The sequence below is a fragment of the Engystomops pustulosus genome, chromosome 3 (genome assembly GCF_040894005.1).
Source record: "Engystomops pustulosus chromosome 3, aEngPut4.maternal, whole genome shotgun sequence".
NCBI classification, from domain to species: domain Eukaryota; kingdom Metazoa; phylum Chordata; class Amphibia; order Anura; family Leptodactylidae; genus Engystomops; species Engystomops pustulosus.
In genome coordinates this window covers 48730492-48751900 of record NC_092413.1, presented here as the reverse complement: position 1 = coordinate 48751900, position 21409 = coordinate 48730492, and the positions used below count along the sequence as shown (strand labels likewise).

At 41.3% G+C, this 21409-nt stretch overlaps 1 protein-coding gene across 2 annotated transcripts in view; it reads left to right on the top strand.

Moving 5' to 3' along the window:
• The first annotated feature begins 2123 nt into the window (after nt 1–2123).
• Nucleotides 2124–21409, top strand: part of HEATR1 (HEAT repeat containing 1) — a 39151-nt gene continuing 19865 nt past the window's right edge. The window contains exons 1-18 of one of the 2 annotated variants that reach the window (XM_072140731.1): nt 2124–2289; nt 3379–3540; nt 4131–4347; nt 5978–6119; nt 7378–7479; nt 10456–10596; nt 13241–13452; nt 13813–13946; nt 15069–15171; nt 15659–15769; nt 16882–16999; nt 17107–17214; nt 18339–18434; nt 18983–19071; nt 19340–19551; nt 19683–19804; nt 20471–20656; nt 20789–20972. In XM_072140731.1, the coding sequence (XP_071996832.1) occupies nt 3399–3540; nt 4131–4347; nt 5978–6119; nt 7378–7479; nt 10456–10596; nt 13241–13452; nt 13813–13946; nt 15069–15171; nt 15659–15769; nt 16882–16999; nt 17107–17214; nt 18339–18434; nt 18983–19071; nt 19340–19551; nt 19683–19804; nt 20471–20656; nt 20789–20972 (2419 nt within the window). In that variant the 5' untranslated portion in view covers nt 2124–2289; nt 3379–3398. Of the gene's footprint in view, nt 2290–3145; nt 3288–3378; nt 3541–4130; nt 4348–5977; nt 6120–7377; nt 7480–10455; nt 10597–13240; nt 13453–13812; nt 13947–15068; nt 15172–15658; nt 15770–16881; nt 17000–17106; nt 17215–18338; nt 18435–18982; nt 19072–19339; nt 19552–19682; nt 19805–20470; nt 20657–20788; nt 20973–21409 lie in introns of those variants that run through there. The other variant, XM_072140730.1, reaches the window with a different exon arrangement.

Below are 21409 nucleotides of genomic sequence, written 5' to 3'. Positions count from 1 at the left end.
TCTACATGCCTAAATGCACTGAGTTGCCGCCATTTGATTGGCTGATTAGAAATTAAGTGTTAACGAGCAGTTGGACAGGTGTACCTAATAAAGTGGCCGGTGAGTGTATACTGCAATACAATAGTATTGTGGCATATGGTATGAACACTCAGACAATCTAGGGTTAAGGTCTAAAAAATATTGAAATATTTAAAAAAAAAGTTTAAAAGATAATAAAAAAATTTAAAATTAAATTCACCCCCTTATATAAAATATAATAAACAGTAAAAATCACGAACACATTAGGTATCGCATCTCAAAAGGCCCAATCTATCGAAATATATATGAAAAAATGGTTATTCTCCTTTTACACCATTTTATATCACATAAAAAGTGTAATAAAAAGTGATCAAAAGGACACACAGTCCTCAAAATGGTAGCGATGAAAACATCAGCTCATTTTGCAAACTATGAAACCTCACACAGCTCCTTACACCAAAGTATGAAAAAGTTATTAGCGTCAGATGGTGAAGATTTTTTTTCCATACACATTTGTTTCATTTTTGAAAATGTATTAATACACAATAAAACCTATATAAATGTGGTATCACTGTGATTGTACTGAACCAGAAAATAAAGTACCGTATATACTCGAGTATAAGCCGTCCCAAGTATAAGCCAAGGTCCCTAATTTTACCACCAAAAACAGGGAAAAACGATTGACTCGAGTATAAGCCGAGGGTGGGAAAATGCATTGGTCACAGCGTTTTTTTTGCCAATTTCCCTACATTTGGAATTTTTTTCCAGCTTCCCGGTACATAACATAGAATAATAAATAACATCACTAGGAAGTACAATTTGTTACGCAGATAATAAGCCCCCACACAGCTCTGTACACCGAAAAATTAAAATGTTATGGACATTTGAAGATGGAGAGCAAAATATTAATCATAATAAAACACTGTGTCAACCTGTCACCAGGGACCTCAGAAGCTGATCCACAATTCTGTACCACTCCTTGGCCACAATCGCAGAAAAAAGTTGCACCTGTGGAATGACCTGGTGGTACCATGCCTCAGCAAGTCCAACCCACTTTGCGGCAGGCTCTGGTGAAAACCGGGTGCCACTTAAACTCTGGTCCCAGGTGTCGGCTTACGTTATCATCCGCGGTGGTACAGTGGGTCCACTACCCCTGACTCGTTACAGTGATTATTTGACCCCTGGCGGTTAAGCCGGACGCCGGAAATATCATGAGGGCGGGCAGGGGGAACATCATACGCTGGTGTTAATCTTCTGTTTGTTTTCCATGACCTCCTTCCTTCTAAAATCAACTTTAAAATCATGAGCCCCTCCATGCTGTAACTTCCCAGGCTTACACTGTCTCAACCTCGCCCTTTGCTCCCTCACCACACACCCCCCTGATGTAATCTCATCAGTGGATATTTCAGAACACAGTGGGAGGGGCAAATGCTCCTGCACAGTGTAACAGCCTGTGAAGCTGAAGCATGGAGGGAAAACACCCCCAGGAGCCCTTCAGGCTCCTTAACATAATCAAAGGTTGATTTTTGAAGGAAGGAGACCATGGATAAGAAGATTACTGCAGTCACCGAGCCTGGAACCATGAGTAATGTCCCAGATTTATCATGAAGGATTTTGATGGTAGATTGCCTTTAAAGTATTAGGACATTACAAAACTTTATAACCTTGGTATCTCAGTGTCATCAGCCAAATAATAAAAGAAGCGGTGTCATCGGAAGCCGTAAAATCAAAGCCCGCAGGAAAATGCTACTTTATCGGTCAATTTTTTCCAATCTTCCAAATCCATTGCACATAATACACAGCGGAGCCACAAGCCCTCATGTGCCTCTGCAAGAAGAAACCTTAAACCATGACTCCTCAAAGGAGGGAATGAAATACGGGTCTGATTTTTAACGGGTTAATGCAAAACAACACGCAACTGGATGTGATTTTCCTGCGACAAATTTCCAGCAAAAAAAAGTCTTGCCTATTCCTGAAATGAAGACTTGAATTTCACTTTTTATGTATAGAGCGCCCTCTATCGGGGGAGCACAGCGCTGCAGTCCTCATATACAGGCTACAGTATCTTATTATGACACATGATATAGGCCGGAGCGGTCCGGCTGCCAGTGTACACCACACACGGCCGTGTACTGTGCTTCCGCCTGCACCATAGAGTAGAGCGGAAGTGGGAGGCAGAGGTGACAGCAGTAGATCCGGGTCAGGGGTCGCACATGTGGAGCGCTGCGGAGAGCCACCCGGTGCATAGTCTGATCACGCACCTATAGAGAGGTACCTGAGTACTCACCGTGTCTCCGGGGACTGAGGAGAGGGGTACACAGGAGGGGCCGCAGGGGTCTCCTCCTATTCTGGGCACATGATACATGATGATATTCTCTTCTCGTGTCTGATCTGTAACTGTCCGATCGCTTCTAGATATTACTGTAATGTAATAAGCTGATCATCCATTGTGAATATAGTTTATGATCACATTGACCCCTACATTTGATTGTCTTTGGGATGAATTCTGTCTTTCCTACACCTTGTGCTCATCTGTGACATGTGCCCATGTGTGGTATACATGTGACAGTGGGAATGTTGTAGCCCTCTAAATCTGCACTTATGCTGTTTAATGCCCCTTATTATATTATACTCGCATGTCGTAGACGTTGATGTACCAAGAATTGTATTATGAAAATCTCTGATATCTCCTGCATGCTGCAGCTGTCCTGGTCCCTTGTTGTGAACTGATCTGAATTAGACCATAGAGCAGTGGTGGCGAACCTATGGCACTGGTGCCAGAGGCGGCACTCGGAGCCCTCTCTGTGGGCACCCAGGCCATCACCCCAGAATGAAGTTCACCAGACAGAACTCAATGAATCTTCCTGCAATGATAGATGAATTTGCCCTCCTCCTTTCAACTGTGTTGGTGTCCTTGGGAGGCTGAAGAATTGAAAGTTGTCAATGAACAAGGAGAAATACAGTACTGCTTATATTGCTGTGCTGGCACTTTGCAATAAATAAGTGGCTTTTGGTTGAAGTTTGGGCACTGAGGCTCAAAAAGGTTCGCCATCACTGCCATAGACCTTACATAGCTGTCAGATACTCCCTCCACCTCCTGTACATGTTGTCTTGATTTTGGCAGGTCTGCATGTGTTCTAAATAGAGGGAATAATCTGCAGCCAGACAACTCATGAACACAAAGGATCAGATGTTTTACATGACAATGTACCACTGTCAATGTCCAATTGAGACACCTCTGTAGATGTACAGAGAAGTTTCAATCCCAGGTTTTGTAATTTCCAGCTACCAATCAGATCACTGCTGTCATTTTGGAGTCTTTCTATCTTTAGTCCTAAGTTGTTTCCTTTTTGATTGCAGTTCACACGGCAGCAGCAGAAATGACTTCTTTAGCTCACCAACTGAAGCGTCTAGCACTTCCACAAAATGACCCCAACCTGCTCGGGCGCTTCCAGGTGGCATCACTTCTCTTTGATCCCAAGGAAGCTGCAAGTATTGACAGAGACACATTTTATGCTCTGGGTAAGTAACGTTTTACGTAAAGAACGTCATAAGACGCCATAAGAACGTCTGATGGTGGACTGTCCAAATTTACTGGCTGTTGCATTTTCTACTATGAAGAATAGTTTTTCTTCATGAACACGAGCATCTATCTGAAAAAGAACTTATAAAATATGCTAATGAGCCAGCGATGGTCCTACCTACTTCACCGGAGCACCCATTGACTAATTATATATGCAAGCCCCATTCTCTGAATTTGAGCCTGGTCATGCCTGCTAATCCAGAGACAGCCGGTGACTCTAATTCAGAGACAAGCGGAACCAGGCTCAGAATTGGGTGTGCATATATAATTAGGCCGTGGAGCCAAGAGGCGCTCGAGTGATTCATTCACATATTTTTATAGGTTCTTTTTCAGAGGATGCTTGTGTTCCTGAAGTAAAGAAAAACTGTTCTTAATAGTATTAAACATAAAAGCCAGGTAAGTTTGGGCAGTCTACAGTCTGTATTCTGATGGTAAATTTCTTTTAAGATTAGACTCTCTGTTCACAAAGAAAGTGTTGTCTTTATTGAAGTATATAGAAACAATTCCAAATTTCTCTCTCCTTTTGTAGGATGCACTGGACTTGAAGAGCTTATGGGGATTGATGCCTCCTTCGCAGTCTTTGAGGAGACTCTGTTCAGTGACACTTCCAAGAACCTGGAGCGAAGTGTGCAAACCAAAGCCGTGAACCAACAGCTGGATGAAAATATATCCTTGTGTCTTACACATCTGTCCCCATACTTCATGCTGAAGCCAGCTCAGAAGTGCATGGAGTGGCTTATTCACAGGTACCATAACTGGGTATTATCATGACAAATGAGAATAATCCTGTTATCCGCACCTTAAACCTAGACATCTAAGGGCTTATCACACAAACTTCTATTTTCTCCATGTGGTGTTAGAAACATGTGGTAAAATAGAGCATGCAAAAAATCCTGAAAAATGGACCCCACATGGGCTTATTCTTGAGTTCCCATCAATCCACGACTTGCATCTTCCAATGAGATGTGGGAAATATTGGATCTGTATGGAATTTTTTTTTTTAAGTGACACATGACTAAAGAAAGTAAATAGTCTGTGTGCTGTCCATTTTTAGAAATCTCTGCTCATGGCTGGACTAAATACAATACTTTTTAATGTATTTCACATAGCAAAAGTCCTAGTTAGGATCGTTTTTCATGGATCACTCTTAAACTATAACAGCAAAACAGGGGAGTGAGTTTGATCTCCCTCACTTAGGCTACATTCACACCACTGAATTCCCTCCACAGGAAACAGCCGCGCACAGCCATACACACTGGAAAAGATAGAGCATGCTCTTTTCCCGGTGTGCGGTGCCACACATCTTTCCGCCGGGCCGCATATACATCCCCATAGACGGCCGTCTGAATGAGCCCTTGCTACTAGTTTCTGGACTGAGATCTATTCAGCAGTTTTGACTTAAGTTGCTTTTGTTTGTTTCCCTATATTTAGAATATTACTATTTAGAATATTACTATATTATGGCAAGTAGATGCCATAATATAGATAATATATCTGTGGTAAAATTTCTCCTGAAATATGTCAACCCACCCCAATTTCCATTGTAACCTGTTTTAATGGGGTTGACCTAAAATTAATTTTAGTTTGATTCCATCCACAGCCACTTTCCCCAAACAAGTCCCAAGTCCCATTACCTGTAGGCTGTCCCTCTTTATGCCGCTTTCACACTATTTCAATTGTGTGTTGAAACGCAACTCAAACAGGGAGGGTCTTTGCCCAATTAATTATATGCAATCGGGATTGAGCACCATGGGGCACATTTACTGGAGGAGTTCACTGAAAGTGCATGGTCTGACAATCACGCACTGTGCCGCTATTCACTAAGATCGTGCGACCGATATCCTGCTTGTGTCGCTTCCCTTCTCAGGTCTTCTTCACGGAAAATATAAATGCTTGATCTTGCGACACAATTTGAAAGTTAAATACCACGCTCAGTCCGAATTAGTCGGATCATCCGACAGCCTGCCCCCGGATTTCTGTCGCATGAAAGCCAGCGCAGCTGGGCAAAAATTTGTTCACGTGCGACACAATCTGTCACAGCCATGAAAACGTCGGAAAGTCTGTCAAAAGTGCGGCCGCAGACCCTTAGTAAATAAGCCCCCATGTGTTTTTCATCATGTACATAGAAAACATATGGTGCTTCTTCCTGATTGCATACGTTTCAGTGGAAACACATGAAATCGAGCCCTTCATATTGCATTTGAATTGTGTTTCAAAAGGCAATTCAAAAGCACCATGTGAATGTGGCCTCGTGGAGGTGTTTTAGGAGTGTCAAACACTTAATGTAGGTGATGCAAAGCATATTTTGGTACAAATGAATTCACTATTCCAGTTTATGTTGCATTGTTTATTCATTTAAGTGTTTTTGTTCCCCAGGTTTCACATCCATCTCTACAATCAAGACAGTTTGATAGGCTGTGTTCTACCATATCATGAAACCAAATTGTTTGTCCGAGTCATTCAACTATTGAAGATTTCAGACCCAACTCACAAGTGGAACTGGCTGAATTATATTCGGGTAACTCTGTAGTGATCAAAATCTTGTTCATTTTGAAGACTGTGAGGATCTGTATCTTGCACAGAGTTGAAATAATGTAACATTATTTAAGAATTGGTTAAAAAAATATAAAAACTGCAACCCATTCTGAGCTATTTGTCCTAAACGTTTCTTCATCTTCCATTTCTATATGGATTGTAAATACTGTATAGTTTATATAATCTAATAGGTATTTGAATTCTGTTTGAGAGGGCAAAGTTTGCTGTAACGCGAGTTCTTGGCTTACATTTTCAGTAATGGATAGGGATGTTCCTAACTGGATTATTTGTCCTCTGTGTGGATAGAAAGGAGTGTACTGTCTGTTCTGCAGGAGAGCTATGTAGCCATCATACTTGACGAAAAACGATTATAACAAGCTTATATGCTAAGAATATGCAAAAACGTCTCTGCTGGGTCATAATGGCTGATGATATAGTACTGATATTTGGGAGAAGCTTTTGCAGACTGATCCCAGGGAACTTCTGTTAGAAGGGCAGCCAAGATATCTACTATACAATTGAGATGGAAAGCTGAACATATGTCTCCAAACATATGGAGACAAATACAGCAGGGAAACAAAACTTCATTTTCTGTAGCAAGTTACACTGCATGATCGTATTGAAATGAAGCGGTGGCTCCTGTGAGTTTTAAAATGACACCTCCACACACTGCAGTGTTATCTGTGAATGGAGTCAACTGGGTGTTCCTGAGCTGTTCCGAGTCTTACTGCAAAACCCCCTTTCTCCTCTGTCCTCTGGTAAACATGTCCCCTGCACACACCACCTGCTTAGCTGTAGAGCAGAAAGTAGTATGAATGATAAGTGCAGGAGGACAGAGGAGGAAGTGGATGTTGCAGCCTGACTCGGGACATATCGGGAACACCTGGCTGACTCCATTCACAGGATTACAATGCAGAATGTATTCTATAATTCCCAGGAGCCGTTTCTGACTCATTTCAATGAGGTAGGACATTCATTTTTTTTTGGGGGGGGGGGGGGGGGGGGGGCGGCTTAGATGTGTATGATAATTGCCGTTAAACACAAGTAGAGATAAGCCGGTGTGGTAAACCCAAACTTCAGCTTTATTGTTCGTGCACCCGATCTACACACATGTGCAGTGAATCTGGCGTGGACAACATTTATGTGAAGAAACTTCTGGATAAAAGACTTAAATATAAATAAGATGTTTCTCTAAACACGCCTCGTTCTATAACAATGTCTTTCATGTTATTGTTCTACAGAAACCGGGAATCCCGCTTGCCCGCAGCACGGTAATCACACATTGCTACAAGGATATGGGCTTTATGGAGTTTATTTGTGGTTTGGTCACAAAGTCTGTAAAGGTATGTATTTTTATACTTTGTCCATTCCCATATAGATTTTAACTGCGGTTGACTTGGTCAGACTTTCGCTAAACAGCCTTTAAAGAGGTTTTCCCATGAAAGAAAATTCTCAAATTTCAATCCCCTAGTGATGTTAAAACAATAAAGATTATTTTTAACACTTTACTTCACAATTTTACTCAGTTTTATTGTTGTGTTAGCTCCTGTCACTCGGTGTAAGATTCCAGACATTAACAGACACCTCATGATCTATCTAGTTCTGTGAGCTGACAGTGTGGTTAGATTATAAGGGTACAGGTTTACAGGGGCGTTGCTAGGGTGGTAAAAGATCTGGGGCACGGGCCCCAATGCATTTGTATTAAATTGACAGTAGTGACCATTTTTGTACATGACCCCCTCAAATGAGTTTCCCGCCAAAACCAATTGAAAATTCAGGAGAAATCCCTACTTATTCCATCCATTGCCTGCAGGTGTCCTCGGACTGTAGTTGTTCTCTATCTTCTCCATTAGCCCCAGCATCACCACGTCTCCTCTTCAGCCACGTGTCCTCCCTGTAAAGTTTACCACACAGACATCTTATGTTCTTCATTGTTCCTATATCTTGGTCCTATAACACAGTTATCCTGCTGCTACCTCTAACACTCTACTTCCAAATACTGTAAGAAGACTACACGGAATACACAATTTATAAGCCTAAAATATTCTAGTTTACACATACTACACTATCCCCATTTTAGCCCCCACAATAACTGACTCTCCACAATACATTGGCCCCATACGTTACATTACTCCCTCATTGTGCCACCCACCTGATAATGTTCCCTAAACATGGCCTAACATGTAATAATGCACATAATACCAGTCGCCTCTGATAATGCCCCTGCAAAGTGACCCTTTCTAATTATCTAATTTGGAGCCACTGAATAATTCCCACAATAAATAATGCCCCCAAACACTGAATAAGGGATGTCCCCACAGACCCCATTCAGTAATGTCCCCCACAAACCTCCAGTATATAATGTTATATATATAATGGGCAAATAACAATCCCCAAAGAAATTCATGTTCTCTGCAGCCCCCACGACAATGGATGTCCCTCCTGCGCTTTACACGAATTGATGCCCTCCCACCCCCTCCCAGTAATTGGTGTCCCCCAAAGCCCCCCCAGCAATTGATGTGCCCCCTTCAAAAAGGGATATCCCTCCCAAAACCCCAACAATGGATACCCCTCAGAAATGGTTGTCCCCAGCAATGCATGTGCCCCAAAGACATCCAGCAATTGATGTCCCCCCACTCCAAGCAATTGATGTCTCCCACAAATCCCCCTAGAAATTAATGTTCCCATTAGCTCCCCATCAATGTATGTCATATACACTCCCCCCAGAAATTAATATTCCACCCCAGCCCCCCAGAGCAATGGATGTTCTCCACACTCTCCCAAGCAATGGATGTCATCCACAGCCTCCCCAGCCCCAGCAAGGGATGTTCCCCAACCAGCCCCTCTCAGCAATCAATGTTCTCCCATCCACCCCCTCAGCTATTGATGTCCCCCAAATTCCCCCCCCCCCCCCCCCCGAAATTAATGTTCCCATTAGCTCCCCAGTAATGGATTCCCCCCCAACAATGGATAATATCCCCCACATAAATTAATATAACCCTCCCCCCCCCCCCTTGAGAAATGGTCCATATACCCACATAAATCAAATTAATGTCCCCTTGGCTTTCCAGAAATTATGCCCCCGGTCATTTAATGTCCCCCAGCCCCTGTCCCCCGAGCAAATTGGGGCCCCCTAGCAACTTCCTACACTGTGAATATAAAAAAAAAACAACTTCATGCTCACCTGTCTTCTTGCATCTCTCCTCTTCTGGCAGCGCGGGATCGAGTCGCGGTGACGTCATCACACCGCGTCTCCGGCTCCCAGCATTGTAGTCAGCTGGTAGAAGCAGGAGACGCGGTTTAATGACGTCACCGTGTCTCCTGCTATTTGTAGTGAAGGACGGAGCTTATGGTTCCGTTCTCCGCTGCAGCACTCGCTTCTATCTGTGTCTGGAAGGGACGCAGATAGAAGTGAGGACTCGGATAGTGGGACAAGAGTCCCGCTGATCCGGGGCACAGGCCAAAAGATCCGGGGCACGAGCCCCGGATCTTTTAGCCTAGCGACGCCCCTGCAGGTTTATATACTTTCATTTTAGCTTCTTAACGTTATACTAGTATCTGACACATAGAAAGGGAGATGATCCATGAGATGCATATTACACACAGTGACAGTCAGCTCTCCTACATCTCTCGGGTACACACTAGATCTGCTGTGCCTCCCTAGATAAAGAACTTATCTGTCTGTAGCTCAGCAGGATGTCATTGTGAGCTCTGAAAAAAGATAACTTGGCACTCCTTATAGGTCAAAAATTGAGGATAATTTATTTAATCCAGAATAAACAGTATAGCAATCCAACAAAAATTATTATTTTGCAACGTTTCGGTCTTATAAAATCAGACCTTCATCAGGCACGGATTGCAAGGTATAAGTAGAAATAGAGATGAGATGCGGTGCTATGACTGCTGGAGCGCAGGTGGAAAGGAGGAAAAGCGGGTGCTCCCGCGGGATAGATGAGTGCACTGTCCTGGACTGCAGGGGGCGGACTAGAGTGCAGAGAGAGAAAGTCGGTGCCACGGCTGTCACACAGAAATCCAAGATGGCTTCCCTGACCCGAAGTCAAAAGTTACTGGGTCGTGTCTAGGGGCAACTGAAATTGTGTACACCAGGACTGATAGAGACAGGTTGGACTTATATCTGTGAAATGCTGCATTTTTGTTAATAACGATAAAATAGAATGTTTTATTTTGTTATCATGAGTACATTTAAGAAACTTGTCTTCTTGGGAATATTCCTTTAAAGGCACAGTGAATGTAATTTCTTAATATTCGTTCTTTAATATAATAAGGTATTCATTGTCATCCTTTTTTTTTTTACCTAGGCGTTTGCAGAAGATACAGAAAGAAATGCTAAGCTTAGAGTCATAATATCGTTTTACGTCTCTACAATAGTTGCTGCTATGGATGCTGTTGAGACGATATCTGACATGTTTGTTGCTAAGCTTCTGCCATATGTACAGAAGGTATGTTTTCTAATATTTTAGCTGCAGGAACTTGTCCAGCCAGATGGACCACATTTTAATTTGTAGTGGTGCTTCATTGGAATGCCTTCTAAGTAAAAACAAAGCTACTTTGTAATATACTTGATTAGGAAGCTTCTCGTTCCTTTTTTTTTTTTTTGCTCTTCTTTCTCTTGTAGAGAGCAGTGTATCTGAAGTCCTGTACATACAGTATTGGCATGGGTAAATGAAGGACACCGGAACCTATTTCTTTATAAAAAGGATATTACAAAGTTTACTATTTTCTGCACTATTGTTTCATAGTTTCTACGGTTGAAAAAAGACACTTGTCCATCAAGTTCAACCAAGGAAGGGAAGGGATTTGATGAGGAAGGGATTTAGGGGAAACAATTCTATATAACATAACCATCTATGTTATTTAGCTGTAAAAAGGCATCTAGACCCTTCTTGAAGCTATCCGCTGTCCCTGCTGTGACCAGCGCCTGAGGCAGGCTATTTCACAGATTGACCGTTCTCATAGTAAAAAAGCCCTGTCGCCTCCGGTGATTAAACCTTGATTTCTCCAAACGGAGACAGTGCCCCCTCGTCTTTTGAATTGATATTTGATATATGCAATTTTGATATATGTTTAGTATGCTTTAAGTTGGAGGTTATGGTCACTGGACCACATAAGGCTTAAATGAAATCTACCATTTGGAAAAGCACGTAGTAAACCTAGCACATTTACATTTAGCAGTGTTCGTGCTGATACAGGGACTTATCTATAAAACAAAAATCGTCTTTTGAATTTATGCAAGTTAGTGACGGGCGCTCTTCTTTTAATAATTTATTCATGCCTTCTGATATTTTTATAATCACACCCTCTCTGAAAATTAAGCAGTTTTCGAGAGCCAGTGACTTTTCACGCATTTGCGGTTGGTGCTCTCACTGACCTCCCTGCCCCAACAGTCATCTGCGCTAGCACTGTGGGTGGGAGGGCAGTTAGGGAGATGACCGAACATGCATGTGTGTTCCTGAGAGCTGCGTGACGTCACTGGCTCTCAAAAACTGCTTCATTTTCAGAGAGGGTGTGATTATCAAATTATCAGAAGGCATGAATAAATTATTAAAAGAAGAGCGCCCGTCACTAACTTGCATAAATTCAAAAGACGATCTGGAACTGCTGAATCCGAGAGAGGGGACGGAGTGTCGGGTGCCCTATGTGATGTCCTTTATGCACTAATTTGCATAAATTTGCAAGGCGATTTTTGCTGAATTTATATTGTTTTATGGTTAAAGAAGATAAATATCTGAATCGGCGTGCTAAATGCGAGTGTGCTTGGTTTACCACATGCTTTTCTAAATAGATTTCCGGCTCTTGGGAGCGAGGGTGGGGGGGATCAGTTTCACACACGTAAGGCGCGTGCATTTTCCTGATCGTGACCAAGCAGCGAGCGTCCTGGTGCACCGAATGGGGTCATTTGATTAGTGGAAAAATAGATTTTTTTGGTGAAACTTCGCATTTATCTGCCTTAACAAGACCACCTCCAGCATCAGCTTACATACCCCAAGGTGAAGGTATGCGTAGGTCAAAATGACCACATTGAAGTGGTAGGTTTCCTTTAAAAGGTTAATGGGCCCATGTCACTAATATTAGCCAAATAATAATTTCTTTTCCTACTTTACCATATCAGAGTTATGATTTTCAGTAAGTTAATATGGAAGATATGGAACGTTTTATAATTCCCAACGTTCAGTCATCCTGCAATACTTCAGCCTATGATGATCTGAAATGAGTCTGGTTCATTCACATCACTTGATGTGAAACACAAGGCTTTTTTTTCTTCTTTAAATATCTAATATTTTATCGCATACACAATGAAGATTAGATTTCTCAGTATACAATATTGTCAAACAAATATATAGAAACAAACCCGAACATCCCCTTAGCCATTCTGGTCAGGAGAGAAAACGAGGGCAAAAAGAAAGCTAAAACATTTTATTTAGAAATTTTAACTACTTAATAACCTGCATTATTATCTTTTTAAATCTTAGATTCTGTCCGTACCTTCCTTTAGTATTCTTATGTACCTTAACCGTTCTAGTAGCCTTTTTGTATTGATTCATTTATTATTTTTTTTAAGCAGTTTTTTAAAATTGGTAATTCTGCGCTTCCTCACCATTAGTTCACCTAAAAACATCTTGTTTATTAGATCTCTTTCCCATGAAAGGATTTTCCTAAAATCCAAAATGCCTAACAGTGCTTCTATTATCGAAACCAAATTTTCTCTTGTCCCCACAGACTCAACTTCTCAAATAACACATCTCCAATAGGTTTCTCAGGTTCAGGCAATACCAAATTTCATGGCGATAGTCTGCTTTTTACGTTCTGTAATTATCAACATTTTATTAATGAAACATGGCTGCACGCAAAGTATTCCTGTAGGCCCATTGCCCACAGCAAAGCGAGATCTTGCATGTGCCGGTATGTGATTGAATAATTTGTTTTATTGCACCTGACGCCATTCAAGACAATGGGAAAGGCATTTGGAAGGGTTACCACGTTTGGTTCTGGAGCACTTGCCAGTCCCAGGACTGCCCTTTGTGCACTTGTGACATCTGCTTCATTATCTTTTTAAATTGGTGCATCATTTTTTATTTTTTACAGGGGATCAAGTCTTCTGTGCTCGATTATAAAGCCGCCACTTACATGATCATTTGCCAGTTGGCTGTGAAAACCATCATGGAAGCTAAACTAGTGAAAGCCCTGGCATCACAGATCAGCCGCAACCTGCTCAAGACACCTTCCCTGCTCCGCGAAGGAATTGGATCTATTATCGTTCTGTTACAGAGCCAGCAGTCAAAAGATATAGGCCGGAAGTGAGTACCTGTAAGAAGATTGGGGCCATCTGAACCCATAGGCTTCAAAGATGGGCGCAATAAGACAATTCTGTAGCTTATTTTCTTAAAATGCTGAGTTGTATTGTTGTTACTCTGTTATTATTCTTGAGATGCTATGGGTAAATTAACAATATGGTTTCACCCCATTGGTGGATTGGTGGAACCCCACACTCCAGAATAGTTAGCTTTGCTTGGACAGTGTGTGAAAATAAACCGCAAACTGGTAGCTTTCTATTCATAAATTTCTTGTAGGAACAATAGAGGAATGAGAGCAATCTACAGAATTTTACATTTTTATATTTTTTTTTTCTTGTATTAACTTTTCCTATTTTCCTACAGACCATTTTTACATCTATGTAAGGTTCCTGATTTAGTCGATGTGATTCAGAAAATCTCCAGCTCCTACGACACAAGCCCATTGTTGGCATACCTCCTCCCAAATCTAGTCCATGCTATTGTGCCTTCATTTCTAGGTATGTAGTGTGCGTGCCGGTCACTGATGGCCTGTAATAATTCAGGAAGCTTAGTCCAATTGAATAAGTTATAGGGCTTATTCAGACAAACATTTTTCACATCCTATGTTAACTGTGAGTTTTGCGCACACCTACCCATTTTTAGTGGAGATTTCCATTTTTGGCACAGATGTCTGAACACAAGAAAAAAAAACGGCTTGCCCTAGAAGCATGCTTTTACTTGTGGACCATTGATCCGTATGGTAGGCATCTGTCTTAGTTTTGTCTTTTGTGCTCTTGCCTTTTTTCCTTTTTCTGCTGGTCTGATATGTCTACGTTTTGCCCTTTTAACCATCTGAGTTATCTAAGCTATCTCTAAGGCCACATTCACAGGTCCATAGAGAGGGACGTATGTACGGCTATAAGCAAAAGCAGGGCGTAGCGATACAGCACCTCCATACACGGGAAAAAGAAAGCATATTCCCTATCTTTCCCCGTGTCTACGGCCTGTATGCCGTGCATTTCTATGAAGTAGAGATGGGTCACCCTTCCACTCCAACGCGCCGGACATATGCCCGCCCAGTGGGCATTTATTCGTTTAAATTTGGCCTTCGCTATACCGTAAGCCTGGCAAGAGCAGGTATGCATTTGCTCCAAATTTGCAACTTTTGTTTAAATATCTGCGATTTCCCCATCTGTATTAGAGTGATAACTCGGGGAGTACTGCAGAAAAGGAAACCACAACGAACTTTAAAGAGAGTTTGTAAAAATGTTGTAAAATAAAGGTACTTGTGCCGCAGACAAAATGTATTTTTCTTTCTTTATTAAGATGATACTGGTGAAACTGATTTTTGATACTGGTGAAAAAAAAAACCCATATAAAAGGATGCCATACCACCAAAGTGAAGCAATGCTGATGCAACACCGTCTGATAACAGTTGTGTATTTTTTGTGGACATGAAATGGTCACAGTGATCCCCTTTAAGAATACTTATTGGGAGATATTTTAACAATTTTTTCCAAAACATTTTTTCTGTGTGTTTACAGTTTGCTGTATATTACTTTTATTTTATTGTGTTTTTTTTTTTTTTTTTTTTTTTTTTTTTTATAAGAACCTTTGTCTTGCCTTTTTTCTTTTTTTAGAACCTGATGAAGATGACCCGAATCCTGAGTTGTGTAAAAGTAATCTGGAAGCGATCCTCAATAACATACCTTTGCAGAAAGACTTGGATAAGTCATTAGCTGGGTAAAAAATGTTGTATTTTTATCATTTGAACCCCGTAATCACACTTTTGACTTGCTCAAAATAAAATAAATAAAATCCTATAAAACCTCTATACTTATTCTGACAGTAAAAACTCCTAAATGTAAAATTATGGAATATAAATGTTGCATAACAATTCAGCCCTGTGGCTTACATTTTAACTCGTGCAGAGACTAAGATGCGCAACACTTAAAAGAATAAAATTGTTTAACATGTGAAAAGTTTGTAATGGTGCCTACATGCAGATTTTATGCAGGTATTATCGCATCATGCCTAGTGGAAAAAAATAACTCCCCTCCTCCAGGATGTCGTCTTTCTCCTTGCCGTTGCTTGGATCTCCATCTGAATGGAGAAGAAATCCATGTCATCCGTTGTCGTACTGTCCACCCCCTTTAGTTTGTCTGTCTATATAGAAAAGTTATTCATTATAGCAGGAATGTTAACTCTTGTCATTCTGATTTCCCTGCAGTGTTTTCCTAGAGGTATTTCTCTCTTATGGAGAAGAACATCAAGCTGATGATGAGAAAATGTCTAGACTGAGTCAATGTTTCCTCCCGTTTATCAGGCTGTTGGAAAACAAGTATGTCCGCCTTTTTGTGTTATTCAGCTCAGTGCAGTAATATTGCCTTAGTCTAAATAAGGCTGCATTTACTCTGCCGTATGGGGGACGTATGTACGGCCTATATATGCCCACCCACAGATGGCAATGGGCGCACGGCGCCCTACGGGAGCGTTACGGTGTGGCACACATGTCCTATCTTTTCTTGGCATACGGCACAGTGCACCATATATCCCTATGGAATGGGGCGGGGGTGAGCAGCGCCCACCCTCTCCTCCTCTCCCCGGCGCAGCCATGTGCCCGCCGTGGTATGGTAGGCAACGGTGGTGTGAATGTAGTCTTTCATATATGGCCCCGTACACACCTGTGTCAAGCTTTCTGTTACACTTTGTTTTAGGAGATTGTAAGTGGAAATTGAGGGAGGGTCTTCTGTTCGCCTTCCGTTCTGACTTCAATTACCCTCTATTACTCTTCTCTTATTAATGGGGTAAAATATGCAGGCTGCTATTAATGGAACAGGGTGCAGAACCAGTTGTGGACAGAGTCCATGCTGTTATTTCTTTTTCTTTTATCTTATTTGGAATCTCAAAAAAAAAATAATGGCAGTGCAGGATCCATGACATTGTGATAAATATCGCAGCCCTATGGAACCCTTTTTAAATAAGAAGGTCTGTTGGGATTTTTTTCAGTCGAGAATCCTTCCTGTAACCTATTTTTGGTCTTTCTGTTATTGGAAAGTTCCTGCAACATTTTTCTTCCCAATATGAACCTTCATTGAGGATTTACAAAGGATAAAAACATACCCAGTTGTGTAATGGATATACAGGTGTACTTGGCTCTGGTGGATGGACTACATCCATCCAGGCACCTGTGTCTCCTGGAGCTAGGCATTGATGGGATTTTCTGGTCATTACTGATTTGTTAATAGATGGGAGGTTCTCTGTTTTGCAGTATTACAGGGCCAAGTTACATGCAAGGGCATGAACTGATCAACTAAAAAAAAGTGTGTAAAGGACACAAAATGTATTTCATCTGTGTGTCTGTAAATTATAATCAAATTGGAATTAAAATACTTTAGTCTCAATATTTGGCTAAATATATTCAATATTTAACCTCTTCTTTTACGCCCATAGGTATCCTGACTCTCTGGATTTTGTGTTGGAAAGAAAATTAAAAGATGTTAAAGAACAGGAGATACAAGACTTATTCCACCAGTTCATTGCTCTCTCCACCAGCGGAGGCAAACATGAGGTAGGATTGTCGATTCTGTGCCACTGTCATTGTATTCCTGTGACGGTCGGATCATAACGATTTGTAAGGAAAGTTTTAAAGTGACGTCTAAATGACATATTTCGCAGTTACTGGCCGACTGTGACACCTCGCTCCTGCTTAGCTTGAATCACCCCCAGCCTGCAATCAGACACCTCGCTCTACAGCATCTAAATGACATCATACAGAAGTCCAAGGTGAGTTGTTGCTTTATACACTGGGGTTTTGGGTTAATGAACAGTTACATGCAAAATCTGTAGGAGAATTACTTTTAAATTAGTAAATTTTAGGGATAGCTTACATACAAGGATACTATCACAAAATCCCTGATAACATTGGATGCCACAAATTTCCTTTCTGTGAGCAGTAGTGTCCACTAAAGGAGCAAAAAAAGGACCAAAATAAATATTTATAGGGATTGGCCTGGGGTTCAAAGTGATGACCCTTCTTTTTAGGGACAGAAATCTTGGTTTCAGAAAATCTGAACTTTCATACAATTTTTCTTGACCAAACTCTTCAATGATGGCTCTTTTGGTTGTCAGCCAGCTTTCCTAGAAAGTGTAATGCCAAACATAGCCTGCATGGAGCCCTTAAAGGACATGTATCACCACTTTAGTTTTGTAAGACTGTCCTATAAGCGCTGCTGCGCAAGGGACGAGATTGCACGAGATTTCTAACAAGCCGGATGACGGGAGAAGAACGGCCGACAGGAGGGGTGAATATTAATAACCCGGGGCATGCATAAATTAGTGAGCGTAGGAGCCATAAGGCGCTCAAGTCACGTGAACCTGAGGGCCTCCAGCTCATTTACATAACATTATAAAGTTGTTTTCTCAATGATTTCGGTGCCCCAGATTTAGCTAAAAGAAATGGAATCCTCCCCTACAGGCATCCCCTAGCAGCACTTATAGGACAGTCTAACACCGCTAAAGTGGTTATAGATAAAGGAAACCTACCATGACATTACTTTAGTAATCCTGAAACCTAATTTAACTTGCTAAAAACGTTATTTTAGTAATATGTACATTAATTGCAGAGGCTACTGTGGCTTTTTCTAGCCTGACCGGGCACTGGGAGATGAGGCTAGTACATGCCCCAATAGCCTCTCTAGTTAATTTACATGTTACTAAAATAAAGTTTTAAAAAATTCCTGGAACCTATCCTAACTTGTTAAAAAATACAGATTAGGGCAGAGGCAGGCAGGAGGAATCTACCATCTACTTCTGATAGGTTTCCTTTAACTTTCAGACCATTTGAGTAATTTTCAGCTACCCCTTTTATACAAAATCTAAGCATATTATTTTCCTTAATCTTCTACCAGGCTGGCTTTGAGGAGTCCTTTATTAAAGAAGCAATTTTAACCCGTCTGACAGATGATAACATTGAGGTGCTTTTGTCTGCCTTGCAGTCCTTCAAGGTGAGTCATTTCTTCTATTTGTTTCTTTAGAGGTTTTCTCACTCTTGATTTTTATCCACAAGGGATTGGATGAATTTCTGATGACTGGGCACTCCCATGATCCCAATAATTTTGTGAATGGAGTGGTGGTGCTTATGCGTAGAAACCGCTCCACGGAAATGTAATAGGAAAGTTATGGACTCTTCTCCATATCTCTAGAGATCACTGTAGTTTAAGTGTGTGTATCTATCTATCTATCTATCTATCTATCTATCTATCTATCTTGTCTTACTTGAAGTTGCTGGGCACTATTTTAAAATCTTTATCAGGTCCCCAGTTAAAATATATTGAACATTAGAATTGGTCTATCATATGGTGATTGGGTCACTTCATGGACCCCCTGTGGCTCCTGGGCCTGTGTATGGCTGCATTCTTTACACCCCCTCGATGAGGAAAACCTTTTATTCACTTTATTTAATAGACAGACTGGTAACATATATACATTTGGATGAAATTTGGCTCTTCTGTAGGAATTACCCAGTAGGTTGTGACTATCCTGTTTCTTTCAGCTCTACCTCAGCCACTTTACTACAGAAGAAATGGTCTCGGTTTTACTTGCCCTGTTTGATCGTGCAGATCTTTCCCAGGCTGATGACTGGTAAGCAGCTTTTATTTCCTCTATATTTTTTCATTTACCTTTTTACAATCCTCATAATACTCTGTAAATTTACACACAAAAAAAGGCTACATTACCAATTAATGACATATTGCCAAAGGCAAATAATTCATAGCACTCTCCTTGGCAAACCGACCGCCAGTGCCAGTACAACTCCACATGTCAGATCACGCGGGAAGCACCTTTAAGGCAACTACTTTGGTTAATAATTTTATGACCTAAATTTTTTTTTTTTTTTTTCTTCTACCAGGTACAAAGCAATCAAAGAAGCTACCGACCTTATAGTAAAAGAAAATTCGGTCACAGATTACCCTGAGCTTTGTAATAATGTGTTAATGGCTGTCATCCCTCACATGGTTTTCACAAACAATGAGGTCAGCTCTGCAGAGAGCAGCATGGCGGTGTATCTGGGAAGAAGTGGCATCTGTCTCCTGCACCCATTACTAAAAGGCTGGGCACAAGGTATAGCCATTATGCCATTAACCTATATATTATATAGTGAATAACTCTAGTCTTCAAAGACAAAGGATAATATATTGGAAGGAAATTTTAATTAAACGAAAAGCTTCATATTGTCCCTCTCTTGCTTATAGCGCTTAATGAAAGCTTAGAAACAGCTGAGCCTGGAAAATTAGCTGTGGTCGTAAACTGCAACTTATCTCGACTGTTATCAACCAACATGGCTGCCATGGACTCCTCTACTGTTCTCAAGATGGTATGTACTAAGCTTTCTGTTCTATTTCCATATTGCGGATTTTTGTTGTGGAGTAAAGACTGTGGACACTTTCCCTAATGCATTTTTTTATTTGCAAAATAGAACTGCAAAATGAAGTGACTTCCTACATTTTTCTAAAATAATGTTATTGAGGAGTATTAGCAGCATCTTTGCCCAAGGCCTCATTCACATGGCCATCTAGGGGGATGTATATATCCGGCCGCAAATTTGCGGCCGCATATACGTCCCCATAGACAGCAATAGAGGCCCAGTGGCGGTACAGTGTAATATGTGTTCCGTGCCTTACAGGAGGAAGAGCAATGTTTTTCATTATCTTTCTCCGTGTCTGTGGCCGTGCAGCGCTTTTTTCTATGGAGTGGGGGGTCACCTCCTCCACTCCAGCACACAGCTGTATGCGCAGCTAGGCGGGCATACGGCTGTATGAATGTACCCTTACTCACTGCCCCAATAAATCTTGGATTAAAGATTGTGAAACGTCCAACAAACGCACACACAAAGCTGAAAATTCTTATTACGTGACCAGGAAATATTGTAGGACCTCAGTGCAATTGTTTTCATCATAAAGGTTTTTTCACACTAAAATATTGATGGCGTGTCCTTTGGGTCACTTTTGGTCTGACACCTTTTGTTTTGTTCTGTTTTTAGATACAAGACTTGCTGCGTGTAGCTACCAAAGACGTGGTCTTGGTGAGGCAGAAGGTGACGTTTCATGTCCTCAGCCATGCCCTGGTGATGGGATCCTCCAGCTGCCATAACCCTGAGCTGCAGGTATCAATGAGGATCTTTCAGCTACTTGACAAGAAACTAAGGCAACTTTTGGGTGATAGACAGGTAAGTTACTTAATCTCAAGACTGATGGGCCAAACTGTGTGAAATCATAAAACTAATTTAAACTTGAAATTGTTGAAGTAAATGTGGAAGCATATAAAGTTATTTCTACTGGTTTTATGAATGTCTATATAGGATGTGGCAGATAATTGGATCCTGGATGACTCTAGTGGCGAGGAGCTGTATAATAATATCCTGGCTGAATATATCATGAAGCTTCATTCTAGAGAGAACACAGACCTGATGGAGACGGCTTTGCTTTTGCTTAACTTGAAGAACTTCCTGAGCGGCCTCAAGTGTCCAGAATCTTTCCCAGAAGGTGAGAAAGATCTAAACAAAGGGTTGTTTTTGGTTATTTTTTTCATAATCACAACATATATTGAATTATATAAAAATATGCAGCCTCCGGTTTTAGGAGTAATTAACCCCTCAGTGACAACCCATACGGATTTCTACGTGGGTCACTAAGGGCCCTTAAACAAGTCCAACGGGATTTTCCGTGGCCTAACTCAAGTTCTGCACGGGGGAGAAAAAAAGACCTGGTCCTGGCACTTGTTTAACCCCATAGATCCTGTGGTCAGTGCTGTGACCGTGGGATCTATGTACCTGCTGAGGAAGGGGGCTCCAGCCCTCGCCCTACCAGCACCATGTGATGCCATTGCGTGGTACCTTCTCCTCTGCTGGACCGAGCAGTCTGCCTATGCAAGAAGACTCTTCTAATGCTCTGCAATACATGACATTGTAAAAATTTTTAAA